This window comes from Phymastichus coffea, unplaced genomic scaffold (genome assembly GCF_024137745.1).
Source record: "Phymastichus coffea isolate CEN01 unplaced genomic scaffold, Cenicafe_Pcof_1.1 PCOF00066, whole genome shotgun sequence".
Classification (NCBI taxonomy): domain Eukaryota; kingdom Metazoa; phylum Arthropoda; class Insecta; order Hymenoptera; family Eulophidae; genus Phymastichus; species Phymastichus coffea.
This window is the reverse complement of record NW_026706877.1, coordinates 628,849-648,380: the sequence shown is the minus strand read 5'-3', so window position 1 is coordinate 648,380 and position 19,532 is coordinate 628,849. Positions and strand designations below refer to the sequence as shown.

Sequence of the window (19,532 nt, the reverse complement as noted above, 5' to 3'; positions counted from 1 at the left end):
GCGACGAGAATAATGTCGTATATCGTCTGAATTGTGACAGTTGTCCTTAGTTTTATATAAAACAAACCAAACACCTTTTGCATTGCACAAAGACTTTACAGGAAGAAGCTTTCAATTCTATAACATTTGTTAAATAATTTAACACATTCTTTTAAATGAGATAGCATTAGTATGTGGAAATGCGAGACAGTTGAAAATAAACGTAAAATATCGGAAATGTTGCATATTTTTTTAGTGATAATACTATTAATAGACAAGAAGATGAGTTGAATATTACTTATCAACATAAAACTTTGAATAGAATGTTTAAATGTAACTTAATTTTTATTTCTAATTTCAGTTACTTCATATTACAAACGTATTAATTTTGCCCTTTTATCGGATTTCAAGTAATACTTATCATTTTTATTTATTTTGTTTTGTCATTGCTGTCATTTTACAAAATTTTGAAAGAGATCTTGACTTTCGGTGTCATTCAAGTAGTTATTGCGGTGATGTAGTGTTACGTGGCCTTGTATGACAGAACAGATCAAAGGTGTATAGATATGTAAATGAGTGTTAGACCTTTGTAGAGGTATCCAACAGTAATAGGTTCTCTATTATGACCGAGAACAAAGATGTTTCTTTAGTGTCCTAAGCGATTTAATATTAACCTTGGTAATTTAAACGTAGCGTATGTACAAACACATTTTAACATATACAATAGTTAAGTCAATATATTTTTAGTGCGATATACAGATATTTACAAGAATGTCATATTATTTTTTAATCTATACTGCATATTTATTTTAGAATTATCACCTTTTATTGTTCAATAAAGATTTCTGGGGAGATCTCAAAAATCCAAGTGAAACGTCAATTGTAAGAATATATTTTAATTCAATTTTAACCTGGCTCGAACTCTCAGCATTGTAAATAAGTTATCAATCTAATAATTGTTGGATGAACTTGTACGGTCTTGAACAACTGCATTAGGAATAACAAATTAACGCAAGCAACGACTTAATGAGAATTTAATACATCTTGAAGCTGACGAAAAGCAGCATAGACTTGACGTACTTGTAATGTTAAAATTAAACAAACATCAAAGTGTAAGGCGTGACGAATGTAAGACGTACGAGGTTGGGGAGCTTTTAAACGTTGATAATGTATTCGAAAAAGAGACCACCCTCCTCGCGTTCACAAACTAAACGAAGCTCATAAGCCCCTCGAAAAACGCTAACCCGCTTCCTCCACGTACACACGTTCATTGGCTTTTTAAAAGCATTTTTAGCGTTAGAAGATTTGATTGGTCTTGCCGTAGTGTCTTACAGCGCGCTCTCGCCCTCGCTCACGCACGCGCGCGGGCGCTGACCGCTTGTATAAGTAGCAGGCTTTAGTAGCACTTACCATGGCAAACATTATTTTACCATTTTAATGGGTGGAGGGGGGGGGGGGGGGGGCAAGAGCTGACGCGCGCGTGAGTTGTGCCAAACAGATCACTGCCGAGCAAAGTGCTTTAAAAAACGACCTAACGAAATGGAGAGGAATTTCACGTACAGCTTTCTTGTACAGCTTTAAATAGCCGCGTTTTATATGTTTGACTTCAAATATCTAGAGCGTTGTTATTCCAATTGGTCAATACTCAGCTTGATAAATACAGATTATATGTACCAGATTAATTATTTTTACCTATTCGCAATTCAATTTTGTAGATACATCTCCACTGTTACCGTGTGCATTGAAATGATTTTGCATAAAGATCAGTTTCCGTTCTGGCATGATTATTTAATGTACCAAAATATCTTATTCAAATCTACGATCAATGGACAAACGTTCAATAGAGCTTAACTTTTTATTAAAGCAGTTTACCTGAATCTCAAGCTGTAACAACTTCCGATATTTGTAAATATATCAACTGAATGTGTGGAATACTGAATAATGATAGGAAAAATGGTATTTGAATAATATCGCGAGCACGAAAATGTGATAAACAATAGGAAAGTTTTTCTTTCGTAACGTATTACGGAGAATGTGTAAGTCATTAGAAAAATGTATGAGAGAACGTAAGACATTTTCAATCAGTCCATCAGTGGAGGATATTTTTTCATGATTTGCATCCGATCAATCTTCATTGTTTCGGTCAGCGCGAAAGCCTAATCCGCGTAATGATTGGCAGAAGTGTACGTTCGGCGCGATATATCCGTCATCCCTTGGCTGGCAGGTTTTAATAAAACTCAGCCGGTGAGCTTTTCTTGTCGCAGTGTTTGTGCTGCACTGCCCCGTCCTTTCCGGATCATCATCATAAATGTTCTTACAAACAAGTTCGCTGTTCGAATAATGAAACATCAGCGTCTACACTGATGGATTAGATGCGGCGTTTGGCCGGGACACCATGATAAATTTCCATTTCATTTATTATTTCAATTTAGCTAGCTTCCGATCAGAAAAAAAATCAGGGAGAATAAAGAAAGAAAGGAGAGCTCGTAAAAATATGCTAAAACTAGAGTCGAGCCAACGAGGACAACAGCGAGGACAGCAGCGAGCGGACTCTTTAGGGGCGATAAAAAGTTGGACTCGTCGGTAAGCTTGGAAAATGCGTGCAATATAAAAGAGCAGGATGGGGGGGGGGGGGGGGGGGGGGAGCTAGGCGGAACGCTTGGTGGTAAGTGAGAGAGCGGCGAACGAAAGAAGGATGAGAACTGATCGCGGGGTAGGGCAGAGGAGAAGGAGAGGAATCTTTAGGCGCATGTTCCGGAACAGACGACACTCGTTCTCCCGGCCGTTGACTCGGGCGCGTAAGTGTACATTGCGCGCGAGGTCTCGACTCCCTAGCGGGCCGGCCCGGGAGTCCCACTGCGTCGCCGTCCTCATCGCCCTGCTCAGCCCGTAGTCTTGGCCGTCGGCAGTTTCGGTCGCGCTTCGACGTCCGTGCCATCCCCCTCCGAGCGCGCGCCCGCGCGTAAGCGGAGACTACGCGTGGCGGGCGCTCGCGAGCGTTGGACCGAGCCACTTCCATCAGCCGGAATGGCTGCGCGCGTCTCGTGAAAATTTGAGTATGCCGCGTAGACCGGCTAGCTGGCCAGATTGCTAGAAATACAAATAAAGCCGGCGTCCTACTGCTTCTCGAGAAAGCGCCGTCCGTTCTTTGCCGTTGAAGCTGATGCGCTCGAAGCGTACTCGCCTCCGGCTGTCAAATTCTATTTTTATCATCAAACGACGCGAGCCCAAATTCCGCTCGTTCTCGCGCAAGTTCGCTCAGGCGCTTTTCCATTCGGCTATAGGCTTCCGTCATTGATTTTGCAGTGTCAGGACAAGCACGCTTCCTTGGTGGACAGACGTAGAGTCAGGGCGATGGGAGCTCGACGAAGAGCAAGCACAGCTGTCATCCGGTCAAAAGCAAAGCGTCAAAAATGGACGGCAGTGGGAAATGTTTTAAGAAATAGTCTCGAGCGAGCGTTCGCTTTAAAGAATCGGGCCGAGCTGGAAAAGGCTGAAAAATTGATTCGGCTCATCCGGGATAAATCCGGGGGCCTGGCTTCGAAAGGCTTTTTAGCTAGGCTGCCTGGCTCGCGAGCTAGCAAATCTGAGACGAGCAGCAAAGTCTAAAAGGAAACAGATGATCGGGCTCGCGCGTTTAAAATCCCCGATCGGTCGGGGGAGGGCGGATGCTCTGCACGCAAAAACAGCCGAAGCGAAAATGCGCGAGAGGGAAACGAGAGAAAAGTAAAAAGGAGGGCGGCGGGGAGCAGAGGTCTGGGAGAATTTGGGAAATGCGTCTGGCCGGTCGAAATAGGCGAGGGTTTTAACGCTCCGATTGCTCGGAACAGGTGGAAACACTTTTTGGCACTCAGCTGAGCTGCCATTATTTTCGGGCTCTTCGTGGATCGCGCTAAAGTCGCGCCGACGCGAAGCCGAGGCTGAATGGGGCTCGGGGCAGCAACGTAGCCGTACGTTCTGCAGCGGCGCGCCGGCACTGCGATTGCATCTGTCCTCGGTCGGAGCTGCGCCAGTGTAGCGCGCCATCACGCGCCACTGGACTTTGCGCTCGCTCTCAACGCCGATTCTCAGCGCATCGGGGCGGCTCGACTTGCCGATGGGACGGGGCTCGCGCAAGACAAGGCCAACCGCGAACGCGCAAGCCGCCAAGCTGAAGCGAGGAGAAACAACGGCAGCCAGTCAGTCGCTGGCGCGTAAAAACTGCAGGCGAGAATGCAAGACAAATCAGAAATGCGAGCGCAAAAGTTATACGCACTCGCGAACAAAAGCGCAGCGGGCGAGCGTAGCCAAGTTAAAAAGAAACGGTGGAGGAGGAGAGGAGCAGGCAGCAGCGCTGTAAAGTATAAAGTGGAGAGAGCTGCGGATAAAGAAGCAACGAGCGTACCGGAGGAAAGGAAGGCGTCCCGAATAACTGAACAGCGAGAGCGCGCGCGAAAGCTCTTAAAGGAGCCGTCGGCCGGACCAGTAGTTTGCGGGCAGAGGCTAAAGTGATAAGGAGCGTGGGAGCGCTTCTACGCGGCTCGGGGCTCGGCGTGCAGATACGGGGCTCATTAAACGTGGAATGCTGATTGCGTTAAGCCGTGTCTCCCATCTCCCCCCCTTCCCTGCCTCTCCTCCACCCTCGCGCTCCATCCGAACGACCAAGCAATTGCCAAGCCGAGTGCCCAGATTTTCTCATTGCCACCCTACTCTAATCGACGCTGTACGTCGCCTCTCTCTCCCTCTCTCCCTCTCTCCTTTCATTCACACTCTTACTCGCAGCTCTTTCACTTGCTCTCTGCTCTTATTCCTCGCACTTTACACCTTCTCCTCCGAGTGCTCCTCTGTCAACTGTATTATTATAAAAATCCTCATTCACTGTCCGAACGGAGGAGCAGTTGGGCATTCGATAATAGAAGCCCCAAGCTCGCTTCAGGATTAATTTAATGCTCAGACGTCATCGTTAATTCGAGTATCTTGGCTCAATAAGCTGTTTAATCGTTCTATTTCATTCCTGCCTCCTCAATTAATCCAATCTCGCTAATTATTTCGGATAACTGGTTGATTTATTCGCAATTCTTATAGTCCCCCGAGCGCTCGTGCCGAGTGCTCTTTCCCTCGCTGTGCTGGCCATTCGTAGATTTTCATTTTTTCTCCCTTTCTGCCCTTTCTGCCTCCAGCCCTCACCAGTCAAACAATTAACCCCTCTCTTGGTATATTTCAATGTCCGCGTCACTCATTTATCATCGCCGCTGATCCTCGCCTAATCCCCGTGCTCTGCAGTTAGGCCTCTGCGGAGCCGCCTAATTAGCCAGGAAAACTTTTCAATTAAGTTTTCCTTCGATCGGACTTAATTCTGCCTGCCGGACAGTGGCGCTTATTAAAAAGCTTTTAGCCGACGGCGAGGTACTCTCGACGTGCTTTGCTGCGCGAGGTGGCGCGCCGTAAACAGAGCGACTGCGGTGGAAGGGGGGTCCGTAGCCTCCGCGCCATTGTACAATTACAGATATACGTGTACACGTATGAAATGCCGTTCGACAATTGATAAATACAGTGGGTGAAGCTATTCATCATCGGCCAGCTTTGTTTTGAAGCGCCGGTGACGAGGTCGGCACCCGAATGATCGGCCATACGCATCTCCGTTTACTTACTTGTAGTTTGAGCAACTTACTCAGAGAAGCCGCTGCACACTTGCATACGGCTCCACGCTAATTCGAGTTTTTCATTACATTCAATCAGAGCTACGTCGAAACGCATCGTATCGTCTTTCACACTGCGCTGTGGTTTCCGCGAAAGAAGCCCCTCGCAGCGTGTCCACTTCAACCAAACCATTTTATTGCTCAATTTCGCAAGCAATGTTACATTTCGCCGGTATCGGTCAATTTCCAGCGGCAAACACAGCGTTGACCTCCAAACGAAAATCACACGCTTCGATTGCCTGCCCGAATTTTGAGTGACTTCGCTTTAATACGCATCAGTAGCCGAGGACGCGTTGGCAAATATCGTCAGTAAATAAGCCGAGGGTCGAGCCGCGCAAGCCTCCGAGCAGCAGCTCTTATCGATAAAGCGTCGCTTTCAATTCGCGCGGAAATTCGGCTATCAGCAGGACCTGACTGAGCCAGCGTCAGATGGCAATCTGCCCTAACGAAGTCGCCGCGTTGCGCGTGAGCCCGGTCTCGGCGTATGGGCCAGTATTTCTGGAAAAACCCGCTCAAAGCTCAAAGACGGGGCAGCCAAGCGAGTCAGCGACGACGCGGTCCTTCGTGCGGAGGTGTCGGTGCAGAGACGAGCAGGAGCACAAGGCCAGATTGCGGCCAGGTTGTCGGAGGAGCTCGCGTTCGTGCAGCAGTGTGTGTGTGCGTACGCTCGACCAAAATCAATCAAGCCTCCTGATTGTCACAGGACGATGTTGATGCAGGGTCCCGTTAGAGGCTGCGCAGATTGGCCTCTGGTATGCGCCCGCCACCGAGAACCCTCGCTCGCTCAATCAGCTTGCATATATTGTCTTCGGTTACACCCATATGAGTTTGCACCCCAACTGTCCTTTCAAAGCCTTTTCATTCCAACGTCGTATTCATCAAAGTCCGCTAATTTTAATGCCAATCAGAGAATTAAACGGATAACGAAGGATGTCCGACGTCCTTGTTCACCCGAAAAATTCACGTACAAATGGCAGATGAACAATCGTGAAAAGTGCTACGACCTAACTGGAAGCTGTGTGTCGCGGAGTAAGAAGATGCAACGCGTTACGCTAGTACAGAGCAAATATGTGAACGAGTGTTTGCACGTTGGACTACAGTGGCGAGTTGAGTCCCCTCCCCCCTCGCTCTCTTTCTCTAATCAGCGTGCGAAACTGTAAGATCAAAAGAAAAACCGAGAGAATTCCATTTAGCTACGGCACACCGAGTCGGCGCGTTCCGAAGTAATCGAAATTCGCGCAAGTGAGAAGCGAAAGAGCAAGAGAGAAAGGGCGCGATTGATTACTGGGCACTGCCGGCACCGTCGCCAATCCAAATACGCGCAAATACAACTCTCTCTCTCTCTCGCTTTGTTCTTCGCTTCGATTTTACAATCCGCGTCAATATGGCTTCCTTTTCTTAAACGTAACTGACTTTTTCTGAAAAACCAAACTTTCGATTAATGAACTTCCGCGCCAGCTATGTACGTGCCTATTATTCGTGAAAGCTAGCCAAATATTAAATAAACACACTTACCAAGTGACAATTATTAAAGTTACTCGTTAAATCTCGCCATATTCGAAAAATAATAAGCAGAAATGCTCCGCGCTCTGACTAAAAAATTCAGGCGATTTTTAAATTTCTTTTTTGTTCTCTCTCATTCTCCGCATTCTCTCGCAGACGGATATGGATGGCAACCTAGCAAAACTTTATTTCAATTGAATGCATACACGTAGTACTCGCATTATTGTAACTTATTGTTTGATTCTACAAACGAGTACCTGCTTCAGTCAAGAGCATATGAGCGCAGTTGTGATTTTCGCCGATATCAATTATCAGCACTACTTTCTGAATATCTACGTACGTAGATCTGAGACTGTAGTATCGTTCTGAGGCTCGAGTTGGCCGGCAGCAACCTTTGCAGTCGGCCATCGCGATGGACGCATTTTTCAGTTTAATCAGAAAGCGTCTCCGGGCGTTTCTGTTTTAATATTTTCAGCTGTTACCCCTTGCAGCTGTGCTCGCAGAAACTAATGTAGCAACGTGTCGTCGATATTGGAAGCCATTATTTTTTTGTACTTTTTTACGTCGCCGCATGAAAAGCTTTTTGCGCGGATAGTCGGTGCATTCACGCTGGTACTAGAAAGCGGGAAAGAGAGACAGAATCGAATGGTGATGAATGTATGACATCTATAGGGAGCTTTCACGACTATAAGCAAGCTTCTAACTGACGAAGCTTTGTGAAATGAGCGAAGATAAGAAGGCAGAGTTGGTACGCAGTCAAGTCGAATGGGCACGATGGGCCAGCAAAAACATTACGCGCGATATCCTTATTGTCGTCTCGTTAATTTGGTCGCTTGGAAAATAGTAGGGGCGTCGTTTTGTTTGGACGCGATGTTGCTCTTTCATTTGTCGTTAGGGCGGTCGGTCGGTCGCTCGCGGACTCCTCAGCGGAACGAGCAAGACAGCGGCGGCGGCGGCGGCGGCGGCGGCGTTCCTGCGGGATCAGCCGATCCGCCTTTATTAGTTCGACGAGGGCGGAAGGAGCGGGGCCGAGAGAGCAAGCGGGCGTTGTGCGAGCGCGAAAGAACGATCGAGAAAGAGAGAAAAGGCGCGCTCTCGCGCGCGGAGAGGGGCGACAGAGGCTGGAATTCCCCGTAGATCACTGTCACGCCGCGAGAAGCCAATATAAATACCTCGACGCCTTCGCGCTCTGCTGTCGGGTCGCGCGCTCTCTGCGCGAGCATTGTTTTCGCCGCAGCAGCAGCAGCAGCAGCAGCAGCAGCAGCAGCAGCAGCAGCAGCAGCAGCAGCAGCAGCAGCAGCAGCCGAATAAAAGACGCGCTACGCGGAAGATCCTCCCGGAGGCCTCTTCGCTCACACCGGCTCTCACGCGGCGGCGCTGGATGCATCACGGGTTCGCCCCCTGCGGTCGCGTCGACGGCCTGCAGGTTAATTGGTCGGCGGCGCCAGGAGCAGCGCAAGAGGAGCGCAGGCCGGAGATAAGATTCGGGCTCGGGCGCGCGCAGTTCGCGGCGCGCGATCGTTTGTCACCCGTCAGCTCCGCCTCTGGATGTTCGCTGCGTTGGCGGCGCGCCGCTGCCCGAGGCGACAGCGCCACTTTCTCCGCGCGCTTATGCGGCGCACAGCGAGCCTAATTCCGGCCAAACAAATTGGCCGCTCGCGTGATTGAAAGCCAGCGCTTAGCCCCCCACGCCGGCATTCTGGATTGCTCTATTAAGTTGGCAGGTCGCGCGCTCTGTGTTTTTGGGCCGCGCGTGTCACGTATCATGTCGGCCGCGCTATAATGTAGCCGCGTAGTATCTCTGGCGCACCGAGCTAGGGGAGAAATGATAGGCTGCTGGCGGCGATAAGAGGCCCTCCGCTCTGAATATTTCAACGCCGATTAATGGCAGCGGCAGCCAGCCCTCCCCCGCAATGATTGGCCTTAATTGTTAATGCCCGCCATTTTTCCAACTGTGGCTTTTTGGCCCCCGGACTTCCGCACTTCCGACAACTTGATTAAAATAATAATTGCGCGCGCGCGCGGCCGCCGCCGCCGCCGCCGCCGCCGCCGCCACCTCGCTCCGGCCGCCTATTTTTCAGCCGACTCGTCATTCATAAGCTAGATCCGCCCAGCCAACTGCCTGCCAACGCTAATTAATTTATGCGAGCAAGACAATTACCGTCCTCTCCTCTCCGAGCAGTTTACTTTTGACTTGTCGCCTTGGATATTGTGCCACGAGACACCGACCTTTTCACGACTCGCCCTCGCTCCTTTTTCCTTCGCCCGGCGCAGGTCTAAATCTTCCGGCGCTCTTCCTCCCTAACGAAGCGACAACTTTTTCCTGCGACTCGCTCCAGCTCTCGCCTGCTATCCATTCGATGCTTCATCCTGAAATTAAGTCAGACTCACGGCCTCTTAGGAGACTCGATTGCGCTACCCGGCTGCGCAGCTAAATAGGTTGTCGGCGATTGCTCCGAACAAACCAAAAATAATCGGCCAACAGTGAGGAGGATGATCAGCCAAATACGGAAAAGGGAGGGGGCCTGGCTGCAGCTAAACTTGCAGCCAGAATTATGGCAATGGTCGTACGTAGGCGAGAGCTTGAGCGTTGACTGCGACATCAAGGACGCTCGTGATGGGCGAACAGCTGTGCCGTCGAGGCATTCAATTTTCAATCCCGCTTGCTTTGGCGCGGCCACAGTCGGATGATTTTATTGGAGGGCTGATCCCGTATGCCCCGTGGCTGCGCGCTGCGTCCACGGGCCGGTTTAATGAGGCTTCTCCAGCTCTCTCCCTTCGGCCGGGCCTCCCTCGCAATTACGCGGCGCGTGCCCTGACTGCCCAACTAGCGCTCCTTATCGACCTCTGCACCACGTGCCTCTTCTAACCTGAGCAGATGCTGCCCGACCGAGCAGACTAAGCCCCCGCCACACGTTTTTCCCTTTTCCGCGCTGATCTGCGCCCCGTCCGTGTGTACGTACGTCCGACTGCAGCCATTAGCATTTTTCCGATTGACAAATTACTTGCGATTGACAATTTCCAGTGAATTGCTGATGATGTCGATGCATCGATTAATTGCCAATCAAGAAAAACATTACGAGCTCAATCGGCAAAAACGCCAAGCCTGACTCATTCGCTCAAAGTACGCCGAGGAGCTTTAACTTGTTTAGCATGAATTTACCATTTTGGTGATTGATCAATCGGCCGATACGTACGCGAGAACCGAGAGAGCGAGAGCGAGAGCGAGAGAGAGAGAGAGAGAGAAAGAGAGGGGGCACAATACGAGTCCTTACGGATATCCGACGGGCAAATCCATTTGAACAATGAAATCGTTCGTTATCATCGTTAGAGTGGCCGCGTACGCGCTCTATACGTATACACACAAGCTGCGCCTGGTCATCCAATTACTCCGCTCTCGACGCGATGCGCGCGCGCGCCTAGTCGTGGCTGCTACTCGCCGAAAAGATAAATCGTTCGATAACAAGCGCAAACTTTTATTTCGGCACGCTCAAACGCCTGATTGTACCGGCATCGTTTGTTTTTTCCAATTGCAGCATGATTAACGGCGCGCTCTTTTGTCCTTCCTTCGCTGCCTGCGCCGACGCGCCCGCTCATAACGCTCATCGCTCAATCACACGCCAATAAACTTAGCTGCTCCTTCCCAATACTCGCCCCAGCCTCGTTAACGATAACCGTTCGTTCGTTCGTTCTCTATTTCTAAAGTATAACTTGCAGGTACTCGCCCATCGTCATCCCTCGTCATTTTCATTTGGGAATGCGTTTTATTGCAATTTCCACTCTTCCACGCTGCTCGAGCGTCACCAACCAAAATACCAGATTGCTACTTTCAATTATCGAGTTGAGGAATTGCGTGGAATAGCGCAAAAATTGTAAACATCATGAAATTTCGAAAACGTTGAAATTTCAGAGCAAAAGAATGTTTTCCATCGAGCCTTTTTTCCATCAATTCATCAACAAAAACCAAAATAACCCGTAGAACAAATTATTCTTTCTTGTATTTCACGTTCATTTTCAAGATTGCATATCGAATGGCACGTAAAGCATAACTGATTGGAGACTTTCATGTTTTTTCTTCTAATACCCCGTGTCATTTAAACTTTTTATCGTGTTCTCTCATTTGTTACGTTGAATACCGAAACAATCTTTCAAATTCTTTTTTCATCAAAAACAAAGTAATCTTTTTAAGCTAAATATTCTTTTCAGTTCTGTTATTAAGTTAATAACTTAGAAAATGGAATAAGAAAGATGTAACGGAATTTTGCTGAACATCGAAAAAAATATTCTTTTACAATAGATATCAAAAATGAAAACCCGTAGCAAACGCTTGTAAAACTGAGCACTTACAGAAAATTTTGGCAAAGGTACATTCTGAGTATCTTATCAAATTACAAGTCATTTATTATTTTAACTGGATTGCGAGACGTTTCTCTTCGTATTTTAGTATCTTTCATTGCCAGTGAATTGCTTACAATTTTTAATTTGCAAAGATCATCTGCTTATTTTCACCGCAAAAATTGCAAGTATCTTTCCGAGGCTGGCTAATTAAAAATTATTAATATTAAGATCGAATCAAGAAATATAAAATCTATACATTGTCTTCAAGGATGATCCCGCTTTTTGAAAATAGTAGTTTTTAAATGACGAATACAATTTTTTTATTCAACTCTGAATTTTCAAAATACACTCATTAGAATTTGTATACGGAGTCTTATTATGAGATATTTTGTGTAAACGTTGCGAAGCAATATCGCGCAAGCTTCAGATATTTTATACGGTATATATAAATATCCGTCGCTGTTATCAGTAAAGTAATTTATATTTTTCTTTGTCTTATTATGACTTGTATGTATTTTTTTTCCAGAAATTTAATGTAGCTTCAGCTTTATGAAATTTCTAAAACTAAGTGATCGAAATGAAGCTTTTGGTTTTGTTTCATTTCTTATTTTTTTACCTTTTGTGTGAATCATTGAACCTTTCCCGCTTCATTCCACGATTTAGCTTTTCTTCATTTAACAATTCTTTCGTTGTATCATATTCATAGGATCTGTGAGTTGCATTACTTTCGCTGTCATCACTAGCTTCCACCAATGTTATTGAATTAATATACCATTACAATTATATACGTTTAAAAATGAAGAGATATGTCAAACGATATAGCACGCTGACGTGATCGCGTTATCTTCGGAAAAGCGTCAAAATGAAAGTTGTCAAGAAAGTGATGCAGCCTGTCAAGAAACGAATTGTTTTGTTGATATGCGCGCTAAGAAGGTTGAAGCAAAAGGAATGCTTTCTCTCTTTCTCATGAGTCTATTGATACCACAAGAAAGTAAGAATGTTAAAGTATTATTATAGAAAATTATTTTCTTCATGGAATAGGGGCTTTATTTTGTAGTGCGTGTGAAATCGAGCCCGTTTTTCGCAAAGCCTTTCGGTTTATTGCGCAAAGAGCACTGTGCGAATGAACACATTAGATCATATCGTGGCGCATAAAAAAAGTATCAATCGAGAAAGAGCCCAAGTCGACTTGAGACCTTATTTTATGTCGTTCTTCAATGAGTCAGGTAAAAGAGAGTCACCATCGCGGTGGAAACGAAATTTTCTTGTATGAGCCACCGAAAAATCCTTCGTATGTATGCCTTCACTCTCATTACTTTTCATTGAGCCAGAGTCTCGACACGCAGGGCCGACTTCTTTCATCTTCGCTGTGCCCTCCTTCTTCTACTTGATTTTCTTTTATCAGCGCTGCTCCTGACACATTCGTTTTTCGCGTTCGCGCGTCGCTTTAATGCCCGTGACAAAAAGAGCGATAACGACAAAGAGAGTTGGCTGAAGAGACTGGCACACGTGTGTCTACTGCGTGGCAAATGAGATGGAAAAACAGTACGATAAACGCGGTTCTTAGCATTCAGAGAAACACTCATTACCGAGCCATTATTCGGCTACGTGTCCACTAGATTTTTTCAAAACTTTATACGCAACACAACTATTTCAAGTAGAAATAAAAAATGACTCGATAAAAGTGCAACAAACAGAGAATGTAATAAAGATTATTGGATGAAGCAGCAAGCGATAAGTGACAAGCGACAACGAAAAGTAGTCTTCTAGCTCTGTTCTCTAGAAGCTTCCTGATAAAAATAAAGCAGCCGTACGGAGTATAACGGGAAGGCAACGATGCGACGAATAGCGGAAGGGAAAAGTGTAAGCAAGCAGGGCAAAAAAGAGATCAGTCTTGTTCTTAGCCGACGACAGCACTTAGCAAATGATTTTTAAATTAAATCAGTTTTGCCGGCGAGCGAGACTACTGTCACCGAAACTTGTGCATTGTTAGTTGAGTAAAAGTCACGTTGACTGATGCAAATATAGAAATAGTCCGATCAAGCTGTCCTTCATTGATTGTCAAGCACATTTCGTTTTTCGTTCTTTTCTCCTTCCCTAATACGATTTATCTGTTATTTTTCTCCTACCCTTCAGCTTTCACCACATTTTAACTCTCTGTACGCTGCAACTATATATAAAGCTTTGGCTTTCGAGAAAATTATAAATATCAAATAATCAAATAACTTTAATCAAAATTAAACCGATCAATTCAATCAAGTACTTGTCGTTCGATAATTATGTAATTTGATTGTCTTAGCAATGGCGTTTATTATTTCGAAATGCACCGATCTAAATTATATTTATTTATAGCGAGATCAATCGATCGTAGTGATATATAAAAATCGTAATAATTAGCACGAAACCAAATATAAAATAATCGAACTGATTATTTATTAATGATAAATTACAAAATTATAGAAAGCCCTTGGCCATTGGTATTAAAAAGACTTGAATTTTGAAGGCAATCCTTTTGGTTAATAATTGTTTCTCTTGCAATACGAATAGAAGGATTGCCCTTGCCACATGGAAATCCTCTTGTTACGAAAAGACCGACGGTAAGAGGATTTCTTCTGAGCGCTTGTGGGACTGCCGTCGTTTGTTTGTATTAAAATGTTTGTGCGTATGAAAAATAAACCGACAGTCGAGAGTGCCAAAGACTTTCTCAGTCGAGCATTGCTGAAAGTTTGCAGCAAGTAGAATGCGCAGTTAAGAACAGTTGTACAGCGATGCATGAATCTGCAGTGAGTGCGGCTACCAAACAAAACCGTATTTCACGCAGCAGCCATAGAGTGGTGAGGAACGGTTGAGAGATGGGCGACAAAGGAGGCAAAGGGACCGTTCATCAAAACATTGAGTCTCGGCAGCAAGTTTTAGCGAAAAGTTTGGCCTTTTAAGGCAGAGACTCGCGGAGAGATCGGCAGCCGTATAAAATCGAGGGTACGAAGGTAAACAATTCTCTGGCGAGCGGGGTAAGGCCACTCGCGACGCTGGCGACGAATGAGATCGCGCGAGTGCACTTTTGCGTGCGAGTGCAGGGAGCCGCGAGGCGCCGCTTTTCATCGTTGCCCCGCGCGAGCAAATCCACGCGGCCGAAGTTCGCCTTGAATAGAACTGCCGTTCCGCGGTCTAGCGCGCGCTTCTACACGTCCGCGCCGCTGCTCGCGGGACTACCTACGTGCGCGCCTTGTTCGCCCGAGCGACTCGCTTTCTACAGTTTCCGGCCACGACGCGCAGATAGTCGCCCTCCTGCGGCAATCGTTGCGTTCGATCGCTGGAGCTTTCGTCAAGCTTTCGATGATCGACGAGGCGATCCCGCGACCAGCGGTTATCGCTGCGGCACCGCGCTGGCTTACTGACTGAGACGCTACCCGCGCGACACCGCTATCAAAATAAGCCGCAGCGGAGGAGCAGAGCAGAAGGGAGCTTACGCGGACAAGTGGGCGAGGAACTTTGCGTGGAGCGAGAAACAAAGACGAAAGTGCTTTTAGCGCGTGGCCCGCTTGTGGCCAATTACCAGGAGGACTCGACAGCTTGCGGACAAAGTGGTCGTAATACGTTTAGCCGGGACGCGCGCAGTTGGGCAACTTGCCGCAGCCGCGCGCCACGCCGCCGTGACCAACGGCAAGCGTGTGTGCCGTGCGCGTACGTGTCTTGCGCGGCGCGCTAGCTTCCCCTCCAGTGAGCGATCGCTTCTACGCGGACCCGGCTGGCTCTAGCTGCCAATGCGCCTCGCCAGTGGCACTCGGTGCGCGATGCTTACGCAACTTGGCGCCGATGCCGTTATTTTGCCTCTCCGCGCGAAACCTTCGATCAGTCGCGCGTAGGCCGGCCCGTTGCACAGCTCGCACAGCGCGTCAGCCGAAAAGCTGCCCTCGCCTCTGTCTCTCGTTCATTCTCTTCTCGAGCATCCACGATCGATGATGGGCCCATCCAACTGCCCGCCGCGAAGGCATTGAAATGGAATGTGCATTGGCCGGACTTGCGCCCAAGAGCTGTGGAGCAGTGGCGGCCAAAGCGGCCCGTGTTCGCGCAAACTTTAGCTGCAGGCCGCGTGTAACTTGTGCGTAATGCCCGCTAGATAAGAGCAGCGAGCAGCGCCGATTTGCAGCAAGTAATAGCTTGATTCGACTGGAGAAACGGTGAGGCGCTGTCGCGGGCGTCGTTTGGGCTCGATGGCTCGAATAAAGGAAGCGCGCAGCGAGAAAACTCGAGCAACTCGAATGGAGGGGAAAAGATTAAAAGGTCTACTGGCAAGTGCGCCGGCATAAACAAGGCGCTGCGAGATAGCGAGACGCAATGAAAACGAGCTTCGGAGCGAATGCGAGAAATTGTAAGATCGAGCTGCGGATCGTTTCGGGACGCTCTCGCGATCGAGCGATATCTCGCCAGAGCCAACGAAAACGAGAAAGAGAGCGAGAGAGACAGATAAGGGCAGCAGTGCGGCGTCGTCGCTGGGGTTAAAGCAGACTGGCCGGCGGCGGCGTTGCTCCGCGAGCTCCCGTAGTAGTAAACAAAGCTGTAACTCTCCTCGTGCAGCCAACGCTCGAGGATAAAGCGACAAAGAATCAATGCGCCACTAGACGACCAACTCTCGTCTCTCTTTTCTCTCCTCCCCTGTCCTTTCGCCCAACTGCATCCATCTTTGTTTGCTCGCGATCGACATGCTCGTGATGCATCCCTATTCTTTCGCTCTTCACTGGATCCCTTATATCGCACGCTCTCATCCTCGTCGAAATCTATTAGTCTGACGTACGACATACCGCTCGAATAAATTCTCGAGGTATAACCATTGTTCGAATGTTTCGAAAAGCAGCCTGCTACACTTGCCCATGAATTTTAATAAAAAAGAAATGAAACGCGTATTCGCATATGATTATCTATTCGTATCCAGTGAGCTCGATCTATTTATCAATTCGAGGGGTAGCGCTGCCTCAAGTTTTTATCATTTGATAGCGCACTTTATGACACGCTCGCCACACCAGAAAACATAAATATTTCATGACTCTGCGTGAATTGCGCCTCGGTGGGATGATCGCGCAAAAGTTTTTCGGAGCCAAACTGTTTGCACCGCAGTGGAAGCGGATAAGATACAAGAGATAAAGCCCAGATCTTTAGAAAGAGTTGTGCAGTGGCGCGAAAAAACTCGAGCGTCTCGCTGCTAGCTCGAATTTTCAACACCGTGTAAACGCATAAAATTGATAAGGAAACTTACAAAGTCTATCGATTGCGAGTTGAGCATTGATTGCGACCGTAATAGGAGTGCGTTAGGATTAGGGAGGCCGTTTTACTAGCTAATTGTTTACGGTTTAGGCGAGTGTCAGTCGCCAAGCGATTGGAGAGAAAAGGCAAGCAAAACAAACGTTCGCCTGTTATTGAAGAGCGATGAGAGCGAGAGCGAGCCATCGGAAATAAAAGACTAATCCCTTAAGAAGATAGCTTTCGTTACAAAAGGATTCTATTTGCTTTCAAAGTCTCTTTTCTTGCTCTCTCTCTCTCTCTCGAGTGGCGTTACGGGCAAAGGCATATCGCCGGATCATTTCTTCGACTGCTCGCGCCCCGTGTTCTCCCCCCCCCCCCTCCCTCTATCCGCCGCCCTTTCCTCGCTCTCCTCTCCGTGTCGGGGAATTCTCCACGGGGGCGAGGTCTCTTGGCGCGATTGCACTTTTCACGTAACGAATTTTCGACCAGTTCGCGCCTTCTCACATCCTTTCCACTGGTGCTTGCCACTCGTCCTCTGCGCTCAGTTTCTCCATCGCTTATTCGCCGCCGAGAGCATCGATATTCTTCTCGCGAGCTTTCTTTCACTTACGCCGTCCTCTTTCAATACGTTACACCATATACGGCTTAGCTTCCTCACATGTATGAACACTTGTTAAGTGCGTTACTCCGTCACGTTGCAGGTAGCGTGGATGCTGTTTGATCAGAGTGCCATTTTGACGGTTCAAAATCACGTGATCACGAGGAATCACCGAATATCCGTGTCGCACGACAAACATCACACTTGGTACCTACATATCACTGATGTCCAGGAGGAGGACAAAGGCCGATACATGTGCCAGATCAACACTGCTACTGCCAAAACGCAATACGGCTACCTGGACGTCGTCGGTAAGGATAAATTATTTGGCTGCTTATTTACAGCAAAAGGTTGCTAGGGTCCTGCATCGCGTCGCGACTCGGAGTCCGAGCAGAGTTTCGGCCAAGTCGCTTCTCGCGACAATAATTTAATTAGAGATCCGCGGCTATATAGACATTAATATCTCGAGTTGTGACGTGGCAGCCGCGAGGCACTGCGCGTACGCAGGGAGGAAAGAAGGACGGCGGGGCGAGAGGGCGAGAGGGGCGGAGCGCGCCGCGGCGATGAGTAATCAGCGACCCTAGATTAATTGTTTCCGCGGCGCGGGCAGCGGAGGGATAGCGAGCCGCGGTTTGTTTGCACGGCACACTTCAGCCGACAGACACTGGACATAATAGCACGCTAAGTCATAACTCAGTGTCGCGGCGCTCGCGTCTGCCTGCCAAGTATATTGCTACGAGGACCACTCGGAAATCCACTAGATTTTTCCGCCGTCGGCGCAGCCCCTAAATAAAGCGAGAGCGCTGCACGCGCCGGATCGGACTTTTATTCGATTTGGCTGCCAGGGGCCGTCCGACCGGCCGGCCAGCGACCAACTCGCTTGGAAGTCGAGGGAGAGAGAACGTACACTCGATCACATAATGCCTGCTCCGCGGGCCCGAGTTTCCGAGCCACGAGTGGCTCTGCGGTCTCGTGCGCCGCGGACAAGCTTTGAACAAGAGCAGATCGACTGCTGTTTACCCAGACCAGTCACTCTTCCAGTGGCAGCTACAGCTCTTGTCCACCGGCTAAGCGCTTCGTTGCGGCTGCAGGGCCGCGCAAACTTTCAAAACGCGCAGTTTGCGATCCCCCACCGATTGGCCGCCTATACCAAGGGACCTGAAAAAGTATTTGCCCCCGTCGCAGGAGATGAGTCGGGCAACATTTACCGCAAACGAAATCAAGCGGCCGAGGACAAAGGCGAGCCACTCGGATTCTCCGCGGGTAAACACGCGGCTCCAGCTCAGGCGGCTGCGGCAGCGGCAATTTTCTCCAACCTTTGTCATCGGTAAAACGACGACAACTGCCCGCCAACGATTACTCCAAATTTAGCCGGAGATTGGCCGCTCGCGAGCTCTTCCTTTTATTTCCAAGCTCCGCGACGTGTATTGCTTCTTTCGGCGAGACATACACGCACACGCGCGCGCGCTTGCGCGTGCTCCAGATTAAAACGACATTACGATCGATCGACCCGCACACTCTCGTCCGACCAATCTCGATTCGTTCTACTTGACCGCGTGTGAATATTGCGCGCTCCTCTGCAACTGGCATCCAAAAGCCTTCATTAAACGTGTCTTCGAACTAGACGACCGGCGACTTGCTATGGTACTTACTTTTTTTTCGAGACACTTGACATTGTCGATGCGTCAAGTGGCGCAGTGAATCGAGCCGCCACGAGTTGGTGGAGCTTAGCTCGCTCGGGCAAAATTAAAGCGCACAAAGAGATAGATAGGATTTTCGTGTATCTGCCGGGAGTGAGTTTGTCCCTAGTTTCGAGGCGAATTATTGGCAGAAGGAAAGATGGAGGACTGGCAGGGCAAGGCAGACCAGGGCCGGGCGCGTAGTAAAGTGTACGGCGCAGATGTTCCATTAAGAATTCTGAATACGCATGTCAGTGAAAGGCGCCTCCTTAATAAACTTTTTCAAGCTCTCTCGACGACAGTTTGAAAGCAAAGCGAAAGCCGACTGGAAAGAAGATAGAATCTCGTCAGCACATCGTCGTGGCGTAACCACTGACGCGGCGATGCGCGGCGCGCACATCCGTTTCGTAAGACCCGATGAACTGTCAGCCGCAAGGATCGCACTGCAAACACTGTTTCTAAAATAAGCGCAGACGAGCAGCCTGTCAGCGCCACTCAACCAACTCTTTTCCCTCC

General features: G+C 48.3%; 1 protein-coding gene across 1 annotated transcript in view; it reads left to right on the top strand.

Annotated features, from left to right (window-relative positions):
• The window catches only part of LOC131667436 (lachesin-like), a 120,914-nt gene that overhangs the window by 59,689 nt on the left and 41,693 nt on the right, over positions 1 to 19,532 (top strand). Inside the window, exon 3 of the mRNA XM_058940838.1 lies at positions 17,441 to 17,648. Within this exon, the coding sequence (XP_058796821.1) occupies positions 17,441 to 17,648 (208 nt within the window). The remainder of the gene's footprint in view (positions 1 to 17,440; positions 17,649 to 19,532) is intronic.